Source organism: Diorhabda carinulata, chromosome 1 (genome assembly GCF_026250575.1).
Source record: "Diorhabda carinulata isolate Delta chromosome 1, icDioCari1.1, whole genome shotgun sequence".
Classification (NCBI taxonomy): domain Eukaryota; kingdom Metazoa; phylum Arthropoda; class Insecta; order Coleoptera; family Chrysomelidae; genus Diorhabda; species Diorhabda carinulata.
Genome location: NC_079460.1, coordinates 5,328,221 through 5,351,401, shown reverse-complemented (window position 1 = coordinate 5,351,401; position 23,181 = coordinate 5,328,221). Strand labels below are relative to the sequence as shown.

The window sequence follows — 23,181 nt, the reverse complement described above, 5'->3', positions numbered from 1 at the left end:
GAAGCAAGATTACCGAAGAAAATAATGAGACGAATACCACCAGAAAACCGAAAACGTGAGAGGACTAAGAGAGGAATACTGCAACAACAAATTTTCCAAAGAAACTGCTAGTAGTATTATTTTTAGACTATTTTTTAATGAATTTACGAATAATCTCAAAGTTCGAATGCAGCATCGATGTTTTTGACCCTTATACCTTTTGCCAATTAGATTCCATCGTGTGAACCGTGATCCAGAAAGTTCTGTTTGTACTTTCAATAGATGTATGTCTGAGGCTGAGTGATAAATTGAGGTTCAGATGAGTTGGGAAGAACGAAATTTCGATCATCGTATCATTTTCAGTTTATTTGTATGATTTGAATGATGTTAATAGTGCGGTGGAGGTCTTTGAGCTTACCAGATACATGATAACATATAATATTAATGCAATACAAAGCAAGTCCACCATGAGTATCTCTGGTTAGATTGGGAATTTGAAAAAAGCTTTCGATAACAACTTCACTCTCCGTTATCGAATAAAATATTGTTAAATAGATGCAGATAAAACTGAAAAATAAAAAAAAGAGGTGTGGATATAATAAAACAAACAAAAACATTTCATATATTTATTAATTTAATACTCATAATTTTCCTTATGATATGACATATATCTACTCAACATTGCACAATTAAAAATCGTTCACTTTGACATTTTTATACATTCGTAATAATGAAAAAGAAAAAAAATACATTTCTAAGACATTATCTAAAACCTCCTAAAACTAAATGAGGAAGGCGGTTCGAACAACAACTCATATCCGAACAGAGTTGCCGATCATTTTAATCAAACGAAACGCTTCGAAAACGAGAAGTCTTAATAGGACCAAGCCCTTTGAATTAATAATCTCACAGTATCAGAAATGTATTATTTCGATCGGAATAAAAGAAATCGAAGCAAACTTTAACTACATTTAACGTATCAGTCAATTCGAAGGCTAAGAAGCTCTACGTGTGTACCAAAATATTTACAAAATGTACAAAATAAATACTTGAAATATTGAGATCTTTAGAAACAAATGTACACAGTTTTGTAATAAGTGAAATCAATTTTTCCAGTAAGAAAGTACTGAGATTCTAAACTTCATGAATCTACAAAGATTTAGGATAAACTTTTACGTCTAAAGCCGTTTGTACACTACATCCGATTCGTGTACGAATAAGCATGTTCAAAATTTACTGATTTCACTTAACACAAATTGAAATAACAATGGAAATCGAAAATTACGACGATAAGGGCATGTCATCTTCGTCGCAGGGCACGGTCGAATGATTGTACAATCCCTGAGCCATCAGCTGAAGGGCGAGTGCGTTTTTTTGACCGGACGATTTTTTGATTTTCGCCCTTTTATTTTGAAACCAAATTTTTATTTGGGCCTCGTTCAAACCCAACTCGGCACTCAGTTGTTGTCTTCTTCGTTCGGTTAGGTATCTGTTTTCGTTGAATTCGTGCTTCAATCTTTGTAGTTGAGCACTGGAAAACGCGGTTCGCGGTCGTTTGTCCTCGGTAGTTTTCGTGCTTTTCTTCATTCTTCTCGATCTAGGACCTGTAACAAACGAAACCGAAATTATCACCAATTCAAAATTTCTTATTTCTTTACAAGTTTTATAATATTTTTAAAATCAAGTGAATATTTGAATGTTGAGAACTATATATACGAGGTGTTTAACGTGGAAACCGCAAAATTAGAAGCAGTTGAAAATTCAAAAGATAGAACTACCATATATTTCAAATATTGGTGCAAATAGTCACAAACGATTCTATTTTACTAGATTCTATTGGAATATGTTAGTTATAGCTAGATATCACTATATACATATTGCTATATATCGCTTATTATCACTGTAAATCACCAAATTTCAAAATAATTTCAAAGTATAGCTATATAATGATATTTTTGCTAGATGTCATTATATATAGTGCTATAAATCGCTCACAATCGCTGTAAATTACCAAATACCGCTCAAAATTTCAAGATTATTTTGAAGTATAGTTATATAATGATGTTTTTTGCTAGATATCATGATATATATTGCTGTAAATCGCTAATTATCGCTGTTAATCACCAAATTTCAAGATAATTTCGAAGTTAGTTATATAATGATATTTTTGCTAGATGTCATTATATATAGTGCTATAAATCGCTCATAATCGCTGTAAATTACCAAATACCGCTCCAAATTTCAAGATTATTTTGAAGTATAGTGTATAGAAGTATAATGATGCTTCTTGCAAAATATCATGATACATATTGCTCTAAATCGCTAATTATCACTGTTAATCACCAAATACCGCTCCAAATTTCAAGATAATTTCAAAGTATAGCTATAGAATGATATTTTTGCTAGATGTCATTATATATAGTGCTATAAATCGCTCATAATCGCTGTAAATTACCAAATACCGCTACAAATTTCAAGATTATTTTGAAGTATAGTTATATAATGATGTTTTTTGCTAGATATCATGATACATATTGCTGTAAATCGCTAATTATCGCTGTTAATCACCAAATACCGCTCCAAATTTCAAGATAATTTCGAAGTATAGCTATATAATGATATTTTTGTTAGATGTCATTATATATAGTGCTATAAATCGCTCTTAATCGCTGTAAATCATCAAATACCGCTCCAAATTTCAAGATTATTTTGAAGTATAGTTATATAATGATGTTTTACACTAGATATCATAATACATATTGCTATAAATCGCTGATTATCACTGTAAATCACCAAATTTCAAGATAATTTCTAAGTATAGCTATATAATGATATTTTTGCTAGATGTCATTTAATATATTGCTATAAATCGCTCATAATCGCTGTAAATTACCAATTCCGCTCCAAATTTCAAGATTATTTTGAAGTATAGTTATATAATGATGTTTTTTACTAGATATCATACATATTGCTATATATCGCTAATTATCCCTGTAAGATTCAGATATGTTTCTGCGTTGCTATACTGAGTATTTTAGAATGTTGTTATATAACAATAGTTATAGCTAGATATAACAACTACAAATTGCCATCTATTATTAATTATCGCTAGATACGACTCCATTTTACTAGATTCTTTTAGAATGTTATAATATATGTTTGTTTATAGCTGGATATAACTATAAATAAAGCTTTGAATCGCTAATTATCGCTATTTAGAGTTAGATACGTCCCTAAAACGTTAGATTAGTTTGAAATAATGTTATATAATTTTGGTTATTGCTATATATTATTTAATATGTATCTATATGTATTAATATAAAGGCTATTGCTATATATTAATAAATATGTTGCTAGAAAATGGTTATATATTGCTAAATAAAGCTGAACAGCTAGATTCAGATTTCAAACATCATTATGGAGACATTTTTTCAAACATAAAGTTGAATTGTACGCTTGATTTATATTTATCGAGGTAAATAACGTCGTTTTTATGAAAATCAACCCTGTCATAAACATTCGATAAATTTTCTCCGAGAAAATTACAAATCTATCTAACGAAAACCGTAATTTGGACTGGTAAGAGATATAAGTGCTTATACATTATTAACGTGTCATCAAAAATTGAAATTTCGATGATAAACGAGCCGAAAAAGAATCCCCGTCTTTCGTGTCAACACCGATTTCGAGTGCTTTTTAAATATTTTATTTTTAGATGATTCTCGAAACGCCGAAAATTTGTTAGACGATCTGAAACATAAATATCCATTAGGCAGCCCATTATTTTTCGAAAAATTCGAAAATAGTTTCAAATAATTCGTTACGAAAACATAAATTACAACTGATGGCACACGCATAAAGCAATAATGAATAAAAATCGATTCCAATCAATTTTTATCCGTATTTACATATTTTTCATAACATTAGATATATCAAAATCACGTCTCTATAAAAAAAATGTCTGTTTATACGATTCGAGGTATTTTCTCAATTTTAAAGTCAAATCGGTGTCTAATGCCCATTGTCTTATACATTTTAAATCTTAATGGTTCATTGTTTGTTATCTCTGATCGATTTGGAAAAAAATTTTACTCCGACACGTCATCGCTCTAACAATGGCGTTAATATTTCACGTCGATGATAGGAATTAATTCTTATTGTTTGTAGAAAGACTAATTAGCGTCCAGCTCCTGTATTCCCAAATGGGATCAGATAAGTTTGACGAGGATTTATGGGGGGTGGAAGATTAGAGAAAGTGGTTGATGGTATGGAAGGTATCGGTTTGATAGAGATGAATATGAAACATTTTCAAAAAGTGTCTTTCTAATATACCCTGCGATTTAGAAAATTTTCTAGAAAATTTGTTATAAAAGAAACACTATACCTATATTTAGCAAATACTTTTTTCTGTATATACAGGATGTTTCTAAATTCGTGCGACAAAATTCAGGAAGTGGTTGCTCGTATGAAATTAAAATGAGTCTTTCCTATAACAAAATTTCCACCCTTCCCGAGATATCGCCCTCAATAGGTGGTGAGTAAAATTGAGTTTCTATTTTTTCCACTGCAACTATTAGTTTTGTGAAAAAATTATGAATGCAAATTTTTTTTAAATAAAACAAGGATTTTAAATTATAATTTGATTTCATAAAAAAGTTTCTAGCGTTAGTTAAATTTTGGAAAATAAAAAAAAACCCAATTTTCGTCACCACATTTTAAGGATGATATGTCGGAAAGGGGAGGACTGAGGAAATTTTGTTATTGGAAAGACCTATTCGAGCAATCACCTCATGAATTTCATCGCATAAATTTAGAAACATCCTGTATATAGTATATATTTATATATCCTCAGTAGTTAGTCGTAGAACTACTGAGATTCACTACTTGGAATGGAAACTGAAGTTTTCTCGCATCATGAACTTCTTTTATTTCTTTTAATGACCAACAAATCTTTTTTGCTGGTTTCCAAAAAGGTAAATTCGCCCAAAAAGGTAAATTTTCCTCGCTATTTTTCATAATACGAGGTGAATCAAAATTCAAGGCAATTTTTTTCGACATTAACGGTTTCGTGATGACAGAAGGTCAGACTGTCACCCAGACTGACTATTTGTCAGTTTTGACAACCGCTGTACTCACCAGATTTGCCACCGTGCGATTTTTTTTGTGTCCGAAGATAAAATCTGCTTTGAAAGGGACTCAATTTGAGTCGATGGAAGCGGTAAACCAGAGCTCCTAAAGGCACTCATCAAAGAAGACTTCCAGCACTGCTTTGATCAATGGAAAAAACGTTTGGAAAGGTGTGTGGCGAGGGGAGGGGAGTATATTGAAGGGAAGCATTCGAATCTAGAATAATTTTTATAATAAAACCCTTTTTCGTAACCACTCTCGTTATTTAATAGAGAGACCTCGTAAACTTAATTTTTTCTGTAAACTTTAGGTAATGATAGACCTAGTTTTTCCTGAGCTTTTGAAAGCAAAATATTGTCTTCAGATTCACAGTTCTTCTAATAGTAAATTCAATTTTCTTCACTTTTTCAATAATAAAAGTTAATTTTTCTCCCCATTTACCATATTATTGATACCATAATAAAATTATCTCACTATATTTGATTAGACCTTAATATTTTTGCCGCTAATTTCAATGATATAATCAGGGTTTTCCGCTGCTTTTAAGTAGAGAAACAGAAAATTTTGAATCAAATTGTAGAACTAGAATTTTTCAACAAAAGTAGCTTTATCGCTTAGCGCCTTTTCTATCGAAATTTTCCAGATTTTTCCATTGTTTTTCTCCCATATTTTCATAATAATCCTAATTTTCTGGATATTTCTCGGCATTTTCAAAAAGAAACTTTAGTTTTTCCGGCTATTTTTCGTTGTATAGGTTGAAAATATATATATATATATATATATATATATATATATATATATATATATATATATATATCACAATTAGAATGCTAAAAAACATCCCATTTAACTTCAAAAAGATAACTTCATCGAACAAAAAGAGAAATGAACTATTCATAAACCGGTTTCGGCATTGTTGTGCCTTGTCAGTATAAACGTTTGTCCATTTCACAAAATTAACACTCAGTACCTAATATAATAGTGATAAAAATAAGGAATTTTCACATTTTTCAACCGATTTATGATCATTTTAAATAAAAAAGACAATATTTGTATAAAATCCAATATAAATCGACTTAAATGACAATTAAACTTAATATTCTCGATAAACGACGTTTTTACTACAAAAAATACTATAATAATCATAAAGTCCGTTATTATTAGAAAGACAAACATATCAAAAGCTCGTTATTATAACAACATTAGAAATTTATTCGCTTTCGACGAACACAAGTTGTTCGATCAAAAATTACCATGATATTAAATGAAGTTTCAAGATACACATTTAGATAAATTCGAAGACAGGTCAGTACTGGACAATTTTCTAAAAATACTTGTTAGATTCCAATGATCAATTCTGGTATTCTGAATAGTAAACTCAGCTTCGTTCATTATTTTTTATGCAAAAACTTCTTATTCCTATTTTCCCGTTATTTACTACGATATATCCGCTTTTCCCAGCAATTAATCCATTTTTTAAAACGAATAAACAATATAACCTACAAAATAACTATATATTTCTAAAAACATATTTTCCTTGAGGAACGTGAAGTTAATATAACATAAATTAAAAGATCGATTTCTACTTTCGTGAGCCCCGTCAGCACAAGCTACTAATATTCATATTTCATATAATATTATACAGGATATTCTGAAGAGTCCAGGATAGATATTTTCTAAATTTGCTGAACGGAATTAGATATTGTGATACTACGAGGTACTACATAACCTTAAATTAAGTTTCCTTCTAAATTAATATGATTTTTGGGACTGCCAGACCTTAGAACGTAGAATTATGACCGGAATTATCAAAAGGGATGCATAGGCGCTAGCAGCTGTCAATACAAATCGAGATTTTCTATTAACCAGACGACATCAGGACGATCGCTTATCAAGAATTGAACACAAAAATTAGTATCCGTAAATCAGAAAGCAACAGCTAGATTTACTTGAAACAACTATAGCACCGAATTCTTTATTTGATTATCCTGCAAACGTATTTCGATATCGATGAAACGGGTCTCCAACTCTACAGTAGACCAGGCGACGTGCCTGCCAGAAAGTGGTCCAAAGCTGTATCGACGGTAACATCCATCAAAAAAAGTTTACTAATTTGCTGCAATGCTAAAGGTAATTTTATGGAAAAAAGAGTGGAAGAATGATCTGCCACCAGGATCTATGCTGTATGGACATTTCGTTGACATTATCATATTATACTTGTCCAGCCATTCCACACATTATCTTCAGCATCTTCGAGAATCGCTTATGGCTTAGAAATCATGTTGGACGGCGTTTAACCGGATACCAGTTTGGTGAGCTTTTGAGTGTAAGTTATGAAAAGGCGACTACTGTACAAAATGGTTCGTCTGGCCTTTCCATCGCAACATTTAATCAAATTATGCTTTTTATGTTGAGAAAACCTCTCCGGCGAAAAAGTAAACTCATCACCTCAAAAACCAACAGAGATTTTTAACCAACCAAACTTCTAAAACCATAACAACAAACGATCTAAACAAGTAGCGACCATTCAATTTCTTTAGAACATCTGAATTATCGTAAAGCTGAAGACAACAAGGCTTCAAAGAAAAATAAAAAGGTTTTCAAGACAATCAAGAGAAGAAAAATCTTACGGCCACTTCTGTCAAAAGTGTAGAGAACTTGACATAAAAGGCATGGCCATCATTCCTGGCAGTCAATTTTTAAAGTTTATACCTTGTTTTTCATTAGAATTGACCAAATTATACCAGTACTATTACGTGTGTGCGTTTTGAACAATCCCGGACAAACCCTATATTAATAATTGAAAAATATTGAAAAAAAAATACCTAGGTGAAAATAGCTCATACAGGGTGAGAGTATAAAACAAATTTCCTAGTTTTTTTACATATTTCGATAGAAGAACAACCGTTTAGTGAGAGCCCGACTCTGTGTTTTAATATCATTTGGAAATTAATATGTAACACGCGAACTTAACATATACATATAATTATTCAATTGGTATAGTGTTATCAAAATTATGTAGTTAACGTCACTCATATTCATTAATTGATTTTTTATTTTGTTCATTTCTATCACCTTCATTTAGAGGGTGTTGAACAACAATAAAAGTCATATATCGATAACTGACGTATGACACGTACGACATACAGCGATCTAACCTAGAAAACTTTTATTTATGGAGACGAAATATTAACTTGGGTATATATAGAAGTGCGGGTGAAGGAGGAGCTCTTAAATTCGGTCGTAAAAAAACGTCTCCCCTCCAAAATAATCTTTTAGGTATAAAATTTTCGTTCGTGCAAAAAAGGCATGAATCATTCCATCCTGCTAATGGACTTGAACGAATTTCATTTGAGAAGAAGGTGTGTTTTCATTGTTTTATTGCCGCGTCCCTTTTATTCTCTGGAAGAAATTAGCTTTCCAGTCGGAGAAAACCATTAAAATTCTTATTTCACACGTTGTTTTTTGTTTTTTTTTAGTTTTCAGTAGCGTGACTTCCTACCGGAAACTCATAGGGTAAATCGAGAATGTTAATTCCAAATTATGCGTAAAAATTTGAGGAAAATAATAAAGTAAGAAATTATTCAACTGATTTAAACTCCTTTTTTCAAAATTAATAAATGATAACCTGCGCAAGCGTCTATTAGTGATTTAATGACACATACTCAAAATGGAATTAGGAAGTGGGGTGGATAGGAACAAACAATTATAAAATGAATCGATTTATTTTATGTTCATAATCGATGGACGACGTGTGTGGTCCGCTTTAAGTGAAACGTAATAACAGCTAAAGGGTAGCGCAATAATTAAATTGTATTAGATCTTTTAATGGATTAGAACAAAGTTTAATAATAACCTAGAATTGTGAATTATGATTGGAGATTGAATACGATTCATAAAAAAACTAGTTGACACATGATTTTTTGATTTAGATTTTTAATATTTCTTCATACTTGCATTTACCTACAACTAATTCATATTTTCTATGTTTTAGCTGAAAAAGATGAAATTTTTAAATATAATTTAATAATAATTTCGAAATTACCGAAAATGTAAATTTTTATTCCACGTCATTCGTTTAAAAAAAAATAAACTTAATTTAGTGAATATTTTCAATTTTTACTGCTTATGATTTGTGAAAATTATAAAGGGTTGAAATTTGAGTGTATGACAATAAAATAATGAAATTACCAAAAATCGATGTTCATAGTATAATAAAAAATTAAAGTTTGACCATTTTTGGTTTCTGCAATCGATAATTCGTAAAAATAATACGCGAATTAGTAAAAAAAATTGTCACTAGGTATTAGGTATTTATACAAGTAAAATGTCAAAATAATCAAAAATCGAAAGTATAATGTCCATACTATATTATTGAAAATGTAAATACTCTCCAGCAACCCTAAAAAAGTGGGTAAAAAAACATCAGAATTGAAGTTTTTACTTTTGATATAAAAGGAAGCGCGAAAATGAAAAATAAACCCCGTAGTTTTGTTATATAATTTTCAATAATTCCGGAGCTATTGAAGATCTGAATTTCTCTTCCACACCTTCGATAGAAACCTCAACAGTTTGACTATATTCTATTCCTGTAATTTATGATAGGTATGTAGAAATGATACCGGATGAAAGAATATTCATATCGAGCAAACGTAAAACGTTTTAAATCTACATATATCTATGAGGAGTTTGAGAAAATGAAAAGACCAACTTACCAGAGCTGGGTCTGTCAGAATACCGTGTGCAGTAAACCCAAGCGGGCCAAAGCGTCGGCACGCCACCATCTTCCTGATCTTTCTTCACATCTTCGAGATTCGGCAAAGTTTTAACTGGACTTTTCGGCCTGGAGTTTTCTTTAATGAAACTTCCTATTTGCGATACAGTCTGGCACAAACTACCCAGCGAACTCGCGGGTCTGTCTTCTGATTTTTCGTACGGTTTAAATAAAACAGATCGAGTTTTCAGAACGGCCGATTTCCCAAATTCCGGCTTCAATATATTATTTATAGAATATTTTAATGTCTGTATTGCCGGTTCGTTCCGTTCGGAAGAAGAAGAAGAAGATGAAGAAGAAGAAGAAGAAGGTGACGGTGATCTGAAATCACTTTTCGGACTGGATAGAGCGAACGAAGTTATTCTGAAAAAAGATCTCTCCAAATCCGAACAACTTTTCGTACTTCCCTCGTGATTATTTATTGTCGTGCATGTAAAGGAGGTCCTGGTGGATTCAGGGCTGTCGGATTGTTCAATGTGATTCGGACTGGATGCCGCGTTCGGACTTGATCGGTCTTCCAGTGCCATCGACGTGAAATTAAAATTCATCAAGATGTCAAAAAGTGTGACACTCAAACACGCCAACACTCACAACAAAACGCAGTGTAACTCGCTAGTTTCGCTGTCAAACTGAGTGAGATTTCAAAATAGTCATCTTTATCAGGGAGGCGCTGCTTAACCCCGCCTACCAAGACATGCGCCACGTACTATATTATATCTATCTCTCTCACTTACTGTACTAATGCATATAAATGCACAAAATTCATTTTTTTGCAGTCTATTATTTCAAAATTTTATATTAACATAAATAACTTTGATTTATATAATGATTTTCTTTGATATTTCGATTTATTGTTTGACGACTTTACTCTAAATTAATTAATAGAGATGGAACAATATCTCTTTACTATTATAAAGTAAATAGTAAACTGTTCTGTTTATTTGATTGGTATCGTATCCGACGTACATAATCATTTCGTGTCTGTGTTATAACATATTTGTTCAATATTCTCTCACTATTTCATTTTTTATCAAAATTACTAGACATTTTAAAATTCGTAATCTTCACTTGAGTATTATTGAATTTCGTTTATTCGACATATTTTTGAACAATTCTATTTTCTTAATCTCGTAAATTTCTATGCATTCATGTAGTATACTAATAAATAAAAACTAATAAAAGGAACTGTTCAAAACAATATTTCCCATCTTTATTCCGTTTGCGATACGTCTCACTCAAATCGACGTACTCGCCGATGGTGGTTGGGCGGAGTAACATTAGTTGGTGGATGATTGGTATGATGGTATTGGTGGGGAGGTAAGTGACCAGATTGAGATGTACACCTGTTAGTTTTTGCAGAATATAGGCGGGGTTAATGTGATAATTCAATATGATCAGTAAATAGTGTAAAATTAATATCGGTTTATTATAACATTCCCAATATTATTAAGATCCGATTTTTTTCTAAAAATCGGTTGCCATTTTATTATTTAGATAAAGGACGCTGAAAAAAAGCATCCCAAATTTATTTTTTAGAAATAATTTTTTTTATAATCGTGAATATAAAAAAATTGAGCTAAGCTAGGTACAAATTATAACTCAGATTGATTACAGAAGTATTTGATGCATACGTGATCATAAATTATGAAACCATACGAGGGCTGCTATCTAATTTTTGATACAAATATTTCTGCATGCGTTTGAATCAATTGTCGATGTCATTTGAATGCATTAACCGCTTCTACAAGTGTAGAAAAAGAAAAAATTCATCTTGTAGCGAAGTTCCACCACAAGTGGATTTGGAAAACTAGCGAAACGTTGTTTGTGGTGTGGTGGTGCTTCATTATCAAAAGTCAAAAAGTCAAATTTTATTAGAGATTAAAAGGAAATCAGATGAAGGGATATATAGGTATTACTAAGATTAAAGAGTTTATGAAAATTAGTATGAGTGAAAGTCAAAATTGTACACGGTCTTTTTTACATTTTAAACGAAATATTTTCTATCGATTCAGGTAAAGGTAAATAGTTGTCGAGGGTATTGTATTTCGACAGTTGGGAACAAGACGACACGCCGGGTGCCCCCGTGGAATAATCGTGTCCCCGTTGTGCTCAAATCGGATTTCAAAGACTTAGTCTGTCAATATTTGGACTGGAGTGGAACGTCATAAATTTGAGTAGACAAGCGGAGAGGAAGGGCCTTAGGATCTCTTTCATCCCTTAACCACAAACGGGGCAAATAATGTATGATTTTAATAGCCGTCGCTAATTTTAGCATTTGGAATTTCTATTCTATGTACCTACCTATTGGATTTAGAAAATACTTGTTTTTACAAGAATTCAATTAAAATTTACTAGTTTGATAATTCCAGACTTCAAGCTCAACTTTAATGTCTCTAAATGCAGCTTTTATCATCAATCAAATGTTTGTTAACTTTTGTAATGAAAGAATAAACATTTATCTTTGGATTTTCACCTATTTTATCATTTCGATCCCATAGGGGTGGATGCTACAATGTTTTTCATTGGAACATGTCACGAAAAATTTACTGTAACTACTTACCTATATATTTTAAACAAATATGAGAATTAAAAGAAACTCTTCCCAACAAACTTCACCGATTGCAGCTTTTTCTTATAGTATTAAGTTGTGTATTCTAAACAGTTAAATTTAGAACGTGAAACCAAAATTTCAATTAGAGAAACATTGGAAGAAGGTTTCGAAGAAAAGCAGATAAATACACATATGTTCTTCTTTAGGAAAGGATTTATGACAGTAGACAAAGTTTTTATCACGGTTCGAGATGATAAGAATTGCCCTGAACTGATTCGAAGAAGACGGTGATTAGATCACCAACCTGAAAACTAGGAAAATGTAGTTAATTAACGGTTAAAGAAGAAGAGATAATGTGGAAATTAGACAAATTATTATTTATGAACGTAATGCTGTTTAAAAATCAACCCCCATATTTATCTATATAACTAGTGGAAAAATGGAAGTTATGACCATGTTAATTAAGTAAACACCCGATATATTCATTATATTTATACAAATGTTATTTCATATGGGAATACTTAAGGTAGAACTTGAGAAAATATTTTATTACGAGTGATTTATCACTTTATTACTCTCTTATTCAAAACAATAGTCTATAAGCCCGAAGAACGGTTTTACTAACGGACCTTGCTATTGACCTAAAATTGATGACAGAATGGACTATGTTTCGAATATTTTGGAAACCGGCATTATTTATGAGTCACCCTCTATATATGGTTACATTATCAATTGGTTATACTTATTTTTGTACAAATGGTGAAAAAAATAAATACATAGCTTCTGGAATCGTGAATTTTAGGAATAAATTTTAGACAAATATGATTTTTTCCTATTTTCTTCAATTTTTCAGTTGTCATAATTTGTATTTCGTGTACATAACATTCTTTTTATTCCTGAAATCAAAAATTAAAATCACAAAAAAAAGAAAATCATTTTTTGTGCCTGAATTCAATTTTCATAAAAACTTCCAACTTTGATGTCTTATAATTATGTTTCTATTACAACTAGAAAGTTGATGTATTTTTTAAACGTCGATTGAATAATTTTCTTCCGTTTTACGTCTAATTTGACACTCCCAATACATAGGCGTAGTTACTAGAATTTTTTAATGAAACATGTATTAAAAAATTGCAAAATTTCACCCTGTATATTTTCCAGAAATACGACATATATATTCACTTATCAAAATAGATATTTTTTCTATTGAATAATTTAAAATAGAAATCTAAATTTCGTGTAGTTATGGATTTATACGGGGCATGTCAAAAATATATTTAAAATTCTGAAAATCAAAATTTCAGCTTTGGTGTCTTATAATTATGTTTCTATTACAACTAGAGAGTTGATGTATTTTTTAAACATCGATTGAATAATTTTCTTCCGTTTAACGTCTAATTTGGCACTCCCAATACATAGGCGTAGTTATTAGAATTTTTTAATGAAACATGTATTAAAAAATTGCAAAATTTCACCCTGTATATTTTCCAAAAATACGACATATATATTTACTTATCAAAATACATATTCTTTCTATTGAATAATTTCAAACAGAAATCTAAATTTCGTGTACCTAGTTATGGATTTATACGGGGGCATGTCAAAAATGTATTTAAAATTCCGGAAACCAAAACACAATGATGAAAATCTCGATTAGAGAGTATGTAAATAACTTCCATTTTCGACATCTAATTGAAAGTGGAAACAAACATTCTCTTCTCACGATTCATGACGTTGTGGATAGCACCCTTTAATCTATACACTAGTCAGATCCGTACTTCACATTTTTTATCGATAATTATCGAACGATATAGTTTATGCCCGTCTTTCAATGATCTTCATCTTCAAGTTTGCTATATTTGGCGAGAAATACGTTTGGTAGGTAAAACTACTATCTATATGTAAGTACTTTAGTGCCATGTTGCCAATTGAACCCTTCCATTAGAAGTTTTTTGTTATGAAATAATTTCAAAATTAAAACTTCTACTACGTTAGGTTCCTCATGTTATTTCGATATTTTGTAAGTACAAGACTAAATTATAGCGATATTCATATAGAGCTAAAATTTGTCAAATTTTCCGCTTTTAGCTATTTTGGAGTACAGTGTATCTAACAATCATGATATTCTTGAAATCTCATTGATTTTTGTTCAGAAAAAAATAATTTTTGACCACAAATTAACTATTCATCCTACTAGTTCGACCCTGATTTTCTCCTCTCATTTAGCAATTTTCACACTCTTTTCTCTCGAACGCTTTCAAGGCAATCGATGTCGGTCTTCTCCCCGAAGTTTCGTTTCGATTTTATTCACAAGTGATGTAGAAAATTGAATTTCTCGCTCTTCTCCCCTTCGTCGTCTCTCGGTAGCGGCGGCGGCGGCAGAAAAAAGGTGTAAGATTACGTCTATCCCTCCGCGGCAACAGCGCCCCCGTCTCTATACCTTCCCGATCAATCGACTAGGGTGGGAAGCGCGCTCGGAAGTTGAGTGAAAAACTGGGATTTTTCATTTACTGACAAGAAAATATTTCAAGTAGAATATAAAAAAATTGTTGAAAACGATGATAACGTAATTGAATTTTCCATCGAAATGGCGGCAGTTTTTCAAATGAAATATGCAAAAAATAAGTACTTTTTCATCGAATTCAGGCAGCTAGTAATGCCTCATACCAAGCTATTGTTCTTTATCTGATGATCTTCAAACAGAAGTTCCACAACTAACGTATTAATGTTTCTACTATAAATAATACGAGGGTTAATGTGAATTTTCACTAAATATATCTAGTACCAAGTGTTTATTTGAACATTCCTCAAAATCTGTTGCCTTTAATATTCTAATAGGTGTATATGGATTGTTATTTTCACTCGCAACTCATACAAAACCATAACTTTAAGGTTAGATTCAAATCCCAGCACTACGGGGTATAAACGGACAGTAATTACCACGGCAAGACCAGGTGATGAATTATGTATATCTATACAACACGATCAGGTCAAAAAATTGTCGTGATAGAAAAAAATCTGCGAATTTAACTATTTAACAACATGAAAAGACTGAAGCGTTGGAAAAACAACGAAAATTCCCAGTTATACTAAAAGGAAAGTCACATTGTACAAATATGAAAAAAATTAACTAGTAATGTGATATTGGTAGAAATATTTTCCCTAAAATGGGTAATAATATTGATGATTTTCATAGTAAAGCGGAGAGACTGAAGGTCAAAAGATAACAGATCCAGATGAGCGAGCTGTACTTGTTCAGCTTTAAAAACGACTTTGCAGTACAAGTCGTCGATTATACTTGGGATACCTATTCAAAATTTCATAGTGTACCTACTAGAAGTAGAATGGACTTCATGTTTCTTGGGTATTAGAGTTTGTATACCAACTTTCTCCACTCTTACTATTTCCTTCCAATTATCTGCTCCCAGCACTTACAAGTATTCGTATATTTGGTATTTCCATGTAGATTTCAGTGTTCCGCTCGGTTTATTTTCATTTGCCCACCACTTTATGATCCGTCTAATAGGTATAAGTCAACTTTTCTTAGTATATACCTGACCCATGTCTTTTCCTTACATTTAGTATCAACGAAGGTGCTCTTTTTTGTAGTCTGTTCAACCTGATCTTGGACCGAATGTTTAGGACGATGTTGACCAGCTAAGCAGAAGGGAAATAGAGTTCAGAGAGGATTTCCGGACGTTCAATGGAGAATCCAAGCGAACGGGGCTCAGTGCGAACGAAGCTACAAAGACCAGTTGTCTTGTATGCTTCTGAAACTTGGACAATGACTATTAGAGACGAACTGAAACTCATCTTGTGGGAGACCCAATCCAAGACCAAGGAGAATGGCGGATCTGTACTAACGCTGAGATTTACTATAGATTTGTAGTAGAGATCATGAGTGCGAAACTAAGATGGTTTGGCTACGTCGATGGTCGAGGAGTCAAATTTGTATATCGGCAAAAGCCGGAAAGCCGCAGACTACCAGGATGATCACGTATAAGATGGCAGGACGACTTAGAAAAGGACTTAGGTAAATGAACTGGGTGTCCGAATCTGGCACAACATTGAGAAGAATGGAGGACAGTTGTATGGGAGGCCAAGGTTCTTCATAAATCGTAGGTAATAGGTAAAATAAGTTTATTTTAGTTCTAGTATTGTAAAAGTAACAGGTATTTGGATGAAAAATTTCTTTCTTTCCATTACTCCAAGGTAGGGATTTGATGGTGAAGTATATTGTCTAATTTTTATTTATTGTCATTTCCCATATATCGTTTTCTACATAACATGTATTTTGGTTAATTCTTAGTCTAGATACTGATTTCGTATTTCCTTATTTATCTTTCTTAAGGTTTTTTCGACGCTTTCCTTGTCTCTAACCATCAAGTCTAGGATGTACACATATCCTATTATTTGTGTTTTACACTGTAATTACACAGTTTCTTGTGTAGATATTTTTCAGAAACTTTATTTTACATACGCTAGGTCTTAATATAAGTAAATATCCTTTCGCCCTCGTATGGATTCATACCATTAAAATGCTTGTTACAACGTAAAATATAAAAGCTTTTTCAAATGCAAATATTTCTCTTCGCAAGAATATCACCGACTTTGAACGATAATAGCCTTAATTAAATCGAAACCAGTCATATCACCATCATTTAACGTTACGATAGAGAAAGAGATACACTCCGCGCCATCTACACGTTTTCCCATCAAGCTTTAATGAAGTGTGTAGAACGGCGCATTAATAAGGACCGGCTTCACTCAAATTATTTAACCGAATCAATTCTCAAACGTTATTAATTAATACTTATATAGACGATTCATTGTGGTTTAATCATTTCACTTGGTCCAACAAAATCTCTGTCTTAAAATCCCAATGAATCACTTTGGTAAAGATTTAAGTTTATAAATAAGCGAAGTAATTGGATATTCAACACGCCTGAACGCGTTTCTCTGTGCATATCGAAAATTCATTATATAATAGTAATAAATACAGTTCGAGTTATCGATAGTAATCGATTATTATTTTTAATTCGTTATCCCACAAATCCCTAGAGTTGAGATACGCAGTTATCTCGGAAGCACTGATTAAAAATTGTAAAAAACTCTAAATTTACTTGAAAATCAAACTTTTCTTCAAGATTGTAAGAAATACTTAAATAGTATATTATGCAATGATTATGTTTATATGAAGTTTATGACATCAATTAACCTCTATTATCTTAGGTATACTAATCAATCAAAATTGACACTTGTGACAGTGACATCCATGACAGATCTATCATAGACATCATAACCCACAGATAAATAAAGGAAAACTCTCTTTTGTAATTAAACAATATCATGTGTGATTTATCGAAAAAAATAAATAATAAAACTTCATTCATACCGATCATTTTTTTTTAATAAAAAAAAAGAATTTGTTTGCTTTAACTTTATTTTATACGAAAGTTTAGATCTATGATCGATTGAAGTAGGGGGCATATATTCATTTTTTAGATTTTTGAGCTGATCAGTTTTCTTTTTTAAATTTTAAAATATTTTTGTCTGAAACTTTCAATCGGGTTTAGTTCGATCTAATCATCGTTATGCCTCAAAGATAACACAAATCGTATACTTTTTTTCTCACAGATCGTGGATGAAACTTAATAATCTTCAAATTTGGTCATTTCTGTGAATATTTTTTAACCAATTGGTTGTGGTCGAATGATAATTCGCATTATCCATTAGGTACTATAATGAAGCTGTGAAAAAGAAGATCCATTTGTTCTCATGGTAGTCACCGAGTAGATTCAAAAGTCAATAAAACACTTTAAACAAAACCATTTAAGCCGCCGATGCGTACTATTATCTGTCTGCGGCCCTTTCCTGTTGTGATTTATTCTCCATAATATAAGATTGTTCATTTAAATTGAAATAGACTTTTTGGAATGCTTTTTCCAGCGAAAACCCATTTCTTCTACAAGTACCGAGAAAATAATTTTTTCCTCTGAAAGGTATTTGAATATTTCGAGTCCTGAACTGCACATTCAACGTGTGTGGTCTTCATAGCAAGCCTGCTCACGAGTGCTGGTTAACAATCTCTTTTCTGTATAAAACAAACTGCCGCTTATTCAACTTCTCTCTCTAACGATCGCAGCATTGCCAAATGTACATAAGAAATTGAAGTTTAGTTTAATAAAATTTATAATTTAATAATATTTATTTAGGAATTTTACAAGATAATCAGCTGATAATGAGCTGTCATTCAACTAGATCAAATAATTGAAGAAAATTCAGAAAACTCGTATTTTAAAATTGTAATGGCAACTACACTAATACTTCTCTTACAAAATCAACTTTCAAGCGAAATATTGAAAAACTAACCGATATTAGTTAATTAGAAATCAAATTGAACAGACGAAATTTTCTATTTAATCCTATCGAGTCGAATTGTTCAGGAAATATTAGAAATGATAAATAATGATGAACATTGTACATCAAAAAAATGTTTACCCACAGTCAATATTCGCAGATAGACATCCACTCATTCTCCTGATTTGACCATGTGTTATTATTAAAACTAAAATAACAATCACGTGGTAGACGTTTGAGGATGATGGTTTGAGATGACTGACTTCAATCTTCCATGTTCAGTTACAAAAGTGGATAAATGAAGAAGACTTGTAGTTTCCTTGTATCTCGAAATACGAGGTATATCCACAATGTTTGTTTCTATTTTTATCAGCAATAGCGGTGCAATCAAGTTCAAACAAGAAAATTTATCGTCAAATCTGTGAGTGTTCATGATTAGAAACGAGTTTAATGAAGTATGTGTCCAAGTGGATGATAAAGAACGATGTAGACACTAGTCTTTGGTTACTGGTGAAGTTCACGCACATAAGCATAAGCAAAGCTATAAGTTTACAATTAGTGCTCTTGCTATAGAATTTATACAAATCTCATGAACACTAATTCATGAATTGAAACATTTGTGTATCCAAAATTCTTACTGAACAGTACAAAAAATAATGGACGACGCACTTTAGCTTCTGACAACCTACAATGAAGACGATGTCGATTTCCTTTCCATAGGGGATGAAGCTTTGGTATCTTTCAATACTACAGAAAGTAAATAGCAACGAAAGTTAAGCCTAAGCAAATCTTGACATCTCGAAAACTCTTGTGCAAAGTTTTTGGGAGAGAAAAATTATTTTGAAGATTTATTTCTTAATATTAGGCCAAACAATCAATGCATATGTTCATTGCCAGACCGATGAGACATACAAGTGCCGAGGATCATTGTCAAAAGCTGTTATTTTTTCACGATAATGCCCAGCCCGACACTGCGAATGTGACAAACAAAATTACAATTTGATCTCTCTCTTCTTACCTTAGGAGATGGTGAGAAGCTGAAATAACTTGTTGAAAACATAGGCGGTAATCTCTTATGAAGAAGGTGTACAAAAACTTGTGCCATACTTACGAAAGTTGTAGACAACTAATATAACAATTGTAGATTTTTGTACAATAAAAATATATTCTGTATTTTATAGAATCAAAATTATTTTGCGGATATGCCTGGTATATAACGTCACCTAGGTATTTAAACACCCCGTAATTTGCTTATCTATTTGTCTTAACGTACTTCTCATTATTTTTTTGTATCTGTATTTGGTGATGGATAATTCCCGAGAAGTTCGTTTTTTCTAATCACTCCGGCAACGATGTCAATAAAACTTCGATCACGGAGAATCCTGCGGAGAGAAAAAAATCTGGTAAAAAGAGCGGCATCTCATTACCACCGGCATAAATATGTGGTATAGGCGATGTGGAATGGCATTATTATCAAAAATTTGATGTTTTGCTATTTATAAGAGCTATTGTTGGCTGCCTGCAATTACGGCTTTCGTAATGACCTGCCTAAACTTGATGTATGGTGTTATTTTCAGCGTTTACGAACGTGATTATATAGTATTACGCTTTGTAGGACGTTGTACATTTCAAAACAAGCAACACTCAATGAATTTTCTTTTTTATTTTGTCGTCGTTACGTTAATTTGACGAAAAATGATTCAATTTCGTATTTTTTGCTCTAATTTTTTTAAACTAGTTTGATTCTACAAGTCTTATACCACGCACAATACTTCAAAGTGAAATTAGATATACGAGTCACAGATAAAAGTGTTTGATGTTATACGAGGGCTGGTACCTAAGTTTTGAGATACTTACACATATAAAAACAAATCTAAACATTCCCCATTAAGATCAATACATTTTTGAACGAGTTTGAACTAATTTCGATTTTTGATCTGCGGGAATAAGGAGAAATCATTGGGTTCCAAACAACGACTGTACGGCGGATTACCCATCGAATTGATGTTCAAACTGTTCAAAAACGTTTTTGTTTGAACTGATGTGTACAAGCTCAAATTGTTGTGGTGGAGAATGATTCGTATTCTACGATTAGTTTCCTTGATTATTTTCGAACAATCAAATTCTGATTTGACCATTCTACATTGCTCTAATGAAACAGGGGTGACATGTCCAGTTAATCCTAAAAAACAAACCCTTTGCTTTGAAGTGCTTCGTTTGCGAACAACTTTTGTTGGATTCGGCTTCTCTTGAAAAATCCACACCACAATCAATTGTTGTTAAGTTTAGTATTCATATTCATAGATCCATGTATCACCGCGTTTGATTTTTTTCCCAGCTTTTCTTTGCAACAATCCACGCGATGGTTTTTGAACGATTGTTGAATTACGCGGTATCCAACGGGATCAAAACTTTTTGACAGTCAAATATTTGATGAAATATTTAATGTATGCTAATGGTTTGACAAGGTGCTTCAACACCAAAAGTCAATTGGCACACTGCTGTTGGTTTAATCTACGTCTAAAGTCAAAAACGCCATCCATTTTTTAACTAAGATCAACGTTTCAAATTTCTATAAACAACTCAACACACAACAAGTTCTGAATACGTCCACCATTAAAAACGTTACATATCCACATCAGTGTCACCATATTTCAAAATTTAAATAGTAATTTATCATACATGGTCTGTATTCTATGGTGTGAAAGTGACTGATAAATGACGTTTTAAAAAACTTATTTTTCATTAAAAACGGAAAAAATTACTAAACTTCTGATTATCTTTGTTCAGTGGCGCAGTAACTAGGATTCATAAACTTTTTTGCTTAAATTTGATTCTATACATTCTATATACGAAGTATTTTCTTGAAAAATTTATATCGCAGCTTTACCAACTAAATATTTACAGAAATCCATAATCGTATTGCATGGGAAATTATCATCGAGAGCGCCGCGTTGTGGCACAAGAAATAACCATCACGTTTCTCGGAGTAATGGCCGATTCGTGCCTTATCTGCCACCTCCTTCACACCACGCTTTGCGTGGAGAGAGATAAGCATGTAAATGTTGAACCTCCAACTCGTTCTGCGTTACCATTTACCAATTCAACGAGTTATTTCCACACTAGTTTCAGTCTGCGGTTGATTAGATGAATATGAAAACGTTTCAGGCATAGGATAGGTAATTTAGACCTCAATAAATATCGCTATGGAATAAGATAAGATAAGATAAGTTGTTAATGCTGCTGTATATCAATTAATTTTTACGTATAATACGTTACAATACATTTCTTCTCGTGTCGCGATTTCCAAGTGGCGCGGTCAGAAGGATTTGAAATTAGCAAACCTCATAGCTCTGCAAAAGTATTTGTTATATCTTATTTAACATTATTTAGAATATCGTTAAGAGCCACTTCCATTATACAAGCTAAAAATCTGCTAAAGTTCTATGTGATATTTGCACTTTTCAAATCAATTATGTTATATATACAGCGCTTTATAAAAAGAATCAGCGTTAACAAATTTGTGAGGCATTATTTAGTCCAAAACAAGGGACTAACTTTTCCAGGATTAAAACTATATAGGGCGATCGAAAAATATACATGTTGTAGTCATCCAAATAGCACCGAGTTAGACCAATCACTCAGTGTATTAGAAATTTTCTCAAAGTAGAACGAGAAAGAACCGAGTAAGGTTGTGGAGTGACCTGAATGTTGAAAAGGGCAAGGCTGCATAATAGATTTTTAGGTTAAGGTTTTTGTAAAGCCTCATCGCGCCTCCTCTAACTTAAGCTCAATTTTCAAGTACCTACATCTTGGATCATACTGAAATCACCGTCATTCGCAACAAATTTCCAGTTTTTCTAAAGACTTTGAATTTAATCCAATATTTTTGCGTCATCAGAGTATTAGAATGTGTAGATGTCATGATTAAGAAGTTAAGGTAGTTTTAAACGTAGAAGGCCGTTCACAGATGACTAAGAAGATGTAAATCTGTTTTTTAATAAAAAAATAATTCGGTGTTTCCAATTTTAACGATTCTGAGCTTTACATCTTGAAATATGTGTAATACGTCACAAATCTGTAAGTAAGAATATTAATCAAGTTCTCAAGGAGGCGTAGGAGCCATCTTCTCGTCGTTACATTTACGAGCTTCCAGTTTGAAACTCGTTCAATACACAGAGGACAAATTCCACTTAATATATATAATCTCTCTCTTTCTCGACAGAAGCTCCTTTTATATACAGCAGAAATAAATTACTATGTAAATAGATCCGCTTCTTCGACTCGTACTGATCATTCAATTAACATGAAGCTCATTTTAGACATGAGCCGTTCCCACAATATACTGGAGGTAGTAATGTACAAAAAGGGTTCGTATTTTCGAATTATT

General features: G+C 32.1%; 1 protein-coding gene across 1 annotated transcript; it reads right to left on the bottom strand.

The window, feature by feature from the left end:
* Positions 1-591: 591 nt before the first annotated feature.
* LOC130904079 (homeobox protein engrailed-1a-like) lies at positions 592-10,511 on the bottom strand. Its single transcript, XM_057816637.1, has 2 exons — positions 9,822-10,511; positions 592-1,583 (listed from the first exon to the last, which is right to left on the bottom strand). Exons 1-2 carry the CDS (start codon positions 10,426-10,428, stop codon positions 1,261-1,263), a joined length of 930 nt encoding a protein of 309 aa, XP_057672620.1. The 5' UTR covers positions 10,429-10,511; the 3' UTR covers positions 592-1,260.
* Positions 10,512-23,181: the final 12,670 nt, after the last annotated feature.